This window comes from Limulus polyphemus, unplaced genomic scaffold (assembly GCF_000517525.1).
Source record: "Limulus polyphemus unplaced genomic scaffold, Limulus_polyphemus-2.1.2 Scaffold1452, whole genome shotgun sequence".
Lineage (NCBI taxonomy): Eukaryota > Metazoa > Arthropoda > Merostomata > Xiphosura > Limulidae > Limulus > Limulus polyphemus.
In genome coordinates, this window is record NW_013667062.1 from 46,921 (window position 1) to 49,283 (window position 2,363).

Genomic DNA, 2,363 nt, shown 5'->3' on the forward strand with positions numbered 1-2,363 from the left:
TTCTATCTATTTATTCGTCTTTTCTTAATTAACTAAGTAAACTAATGTATTATCTTATTTATAATTATAATTTTATACTAATAATCATCTTTGTGTACACAATTTTCAGATTTCGCTGAAGATGGAATAAGTTATTCTGAAACGTTCAAACCTTGTAAATAAAATATTTTATGTTTTATTATCTTTCTTCATCTTCATTATTAAAAATTACATAAAATTATGAACATGCATTATAAAGACATTCTCCAATTTTCCTGAATAAATTGATTCAATAGTGAATACATTAAAACTGTGCATAATGAAATAAAACTGTCCCTTGTGAAAGCAGAAGAATTCTTTGTTGCTATATTTATGGCAAAAGCTGCTAAAATGTAGAGCAGTGTGACTAGACAAATCTGCTTGAAACAGAATGATATTTTATATTATGCCCATATACTGCGTATTTCTGTGCATAAATACATAGCTTCAGTCACTATTTTATTCGTAGTGGTTGTGCTAGTTTCTTTGTCTGTGCATTCCAAAATGATGTGTCAAAAAATTTGTATCTTGTCTTTTGTAAGTTGCATTCAGACAGCTACCATTTTCTTGCATACAGTGAATGGAATCTTTCTATTTTGTTAATTTAAACATCTTTCATTATGTAAACGTAACTGAACTTCATAATTTTTAAATTTGAATCTAATAGTTGTCAAGAGAAGGTCACCTTGAACCATATATTAGTCAAGATTTATGATTTGTCAGGTGCCCTACAATAAATCATGAACTGTTTCATTTATTAGCAAGTTTTTAGATAAGAAGTTGATATGTATATGTGTGATTCTTGCTACTTTTAGTGCAGTTTATCCAAAAAGGCATAAAATATATATTTCTTGATTTTAAGAAATGCCCTCCTTGTTATTTTAACTGTTTGTGGATAGTGTTCAAAGCCAATAACAACTTATAGAACTCATAAGAAAAACAAAAGCTATCTAATTAAAATTTAAAATAGACTTGTATTGAATTTGATTTGTAACTTACAGAATTGTTGCTTTTATAAAAGTTATGGTGTTGTTTACTAAATGTTTTTCAAATTTCATATAGGTACAATTAATACATTCAGAGTTATAATATGTATAGGTTCACAGTTACAAGGTTTGTCAAATTACATGACCACGTATACAGATGGATAAGATGATTGACACTATTATGATTACACTTATCCCTTAAGGATTTAATAAGCTGATTCTAAGTTTAATCCAATTTGGATAAGTATTTCCACTGTCAGAAAGAAGAAAATCAAGGGATGTCACTGACACCCTCCTAGTCTGAAAAGGACTAAGATGCATCTTACTTTATTATTGCATCTCTTAAATGCAGAATAAGTTTTTTCCATCCAGTTAATTTTTGTGGCCAGGATGCAAATTTTTGTGTTAGCATGACCACTGTATTTGGATGTATTCATAGGCCACATAATATTAATATAATGATATTGTATGGTTAATGTTATTAAATATATAACTTTAACCCCTCACATTGCCAATGGGATTCATATGTTTTTATTGACCCAATCACCATAACTATTTAATATTTTAGATATGAGTCAGAACAGCAAGAACAGGAAGCTATCAAGAAGAGGGATGAAATTCTGGAAGGAATGAAAGAAGTAAATGATGCATTAGATGAACTAAAGAAACAGAAACAAGCAAAGGAGAAAGAGTGTAAAAAAGTGAATAGGTGTGTGTCAAAACCTTTCCTTTAACATGTATCTTCCAGGGACATATAAAATTACAAAGTTATTTTATTTATTTAGGACTTTATTCCACATTTTTTTTAGGGATTTAATTCCAGGATTGATTGAAATTATTAATTAATAATAGACAACCTATGAAAAACAAGAACTAAGCACATACCTACTAGTGAGGTTAGTTTAGCTGTCAAAATTTTTAATGCATATTGGAGGGATTTATACATTTTGGTAAAAAGTTTGGAAAAAACGATCTTTATACTCCAGATATTTATAAAATAACTTTTTTTATTTTAACCAACATTTCACCTTTGCAGCTTCATCAGGGTTAGTACGTACAACTGTTTGATATTGTAGAATATTCTAATATCAAATAGTTTTATGTATAACCCTGATGAAGCTGCAAAGGTGAAATGTTGGTTAAAATAAAAAGTTATTTTATAAATATCTGGAGTGTAAAAGTCTTTTTTTTTAAAACCTTTTATCAAAATAAGGTTAGTTTAGAATTTATATTCAAATTTGGTAGATTTCTCCGATATTGGGTCAATAATCTGGTAACAAGCATGTAAAATAATTTTATAATTTTACATTGCAAAATAGAGACTAAATTACTTTTTCTTGAGACTGCCAAGGCACAACG

At 28.2% G+C, this 2,363-nt stretch overlaps 1 protein-coding gene across 3 annotated transcripts in view; it reads left to right on the forward strand.

Annotated features, from left to right (window-relative positions):
• The window catches only part of LOC106463645 (structural maintenance of chromosomes protein 4-like), a 110,155-nt gene that overhangs the window by 44,149 nt on the left and 63,643 nt on the right, over nt 1-2,363 (forward strand). For all 3 annotated transcript variants that reach the window (XM_013923696.2, XM_022391189.1, XM_022391190.1), the window contains exon 8: nt 1,573-1,713. In XM_013923696.2, the coding sequence (XP_013779150.1) occupies nt 1,573-1,713 (141 nt within the window). The remainder of the gene's footprint in view (nt 1-1,572; nt 1,714-2,363) is intronic.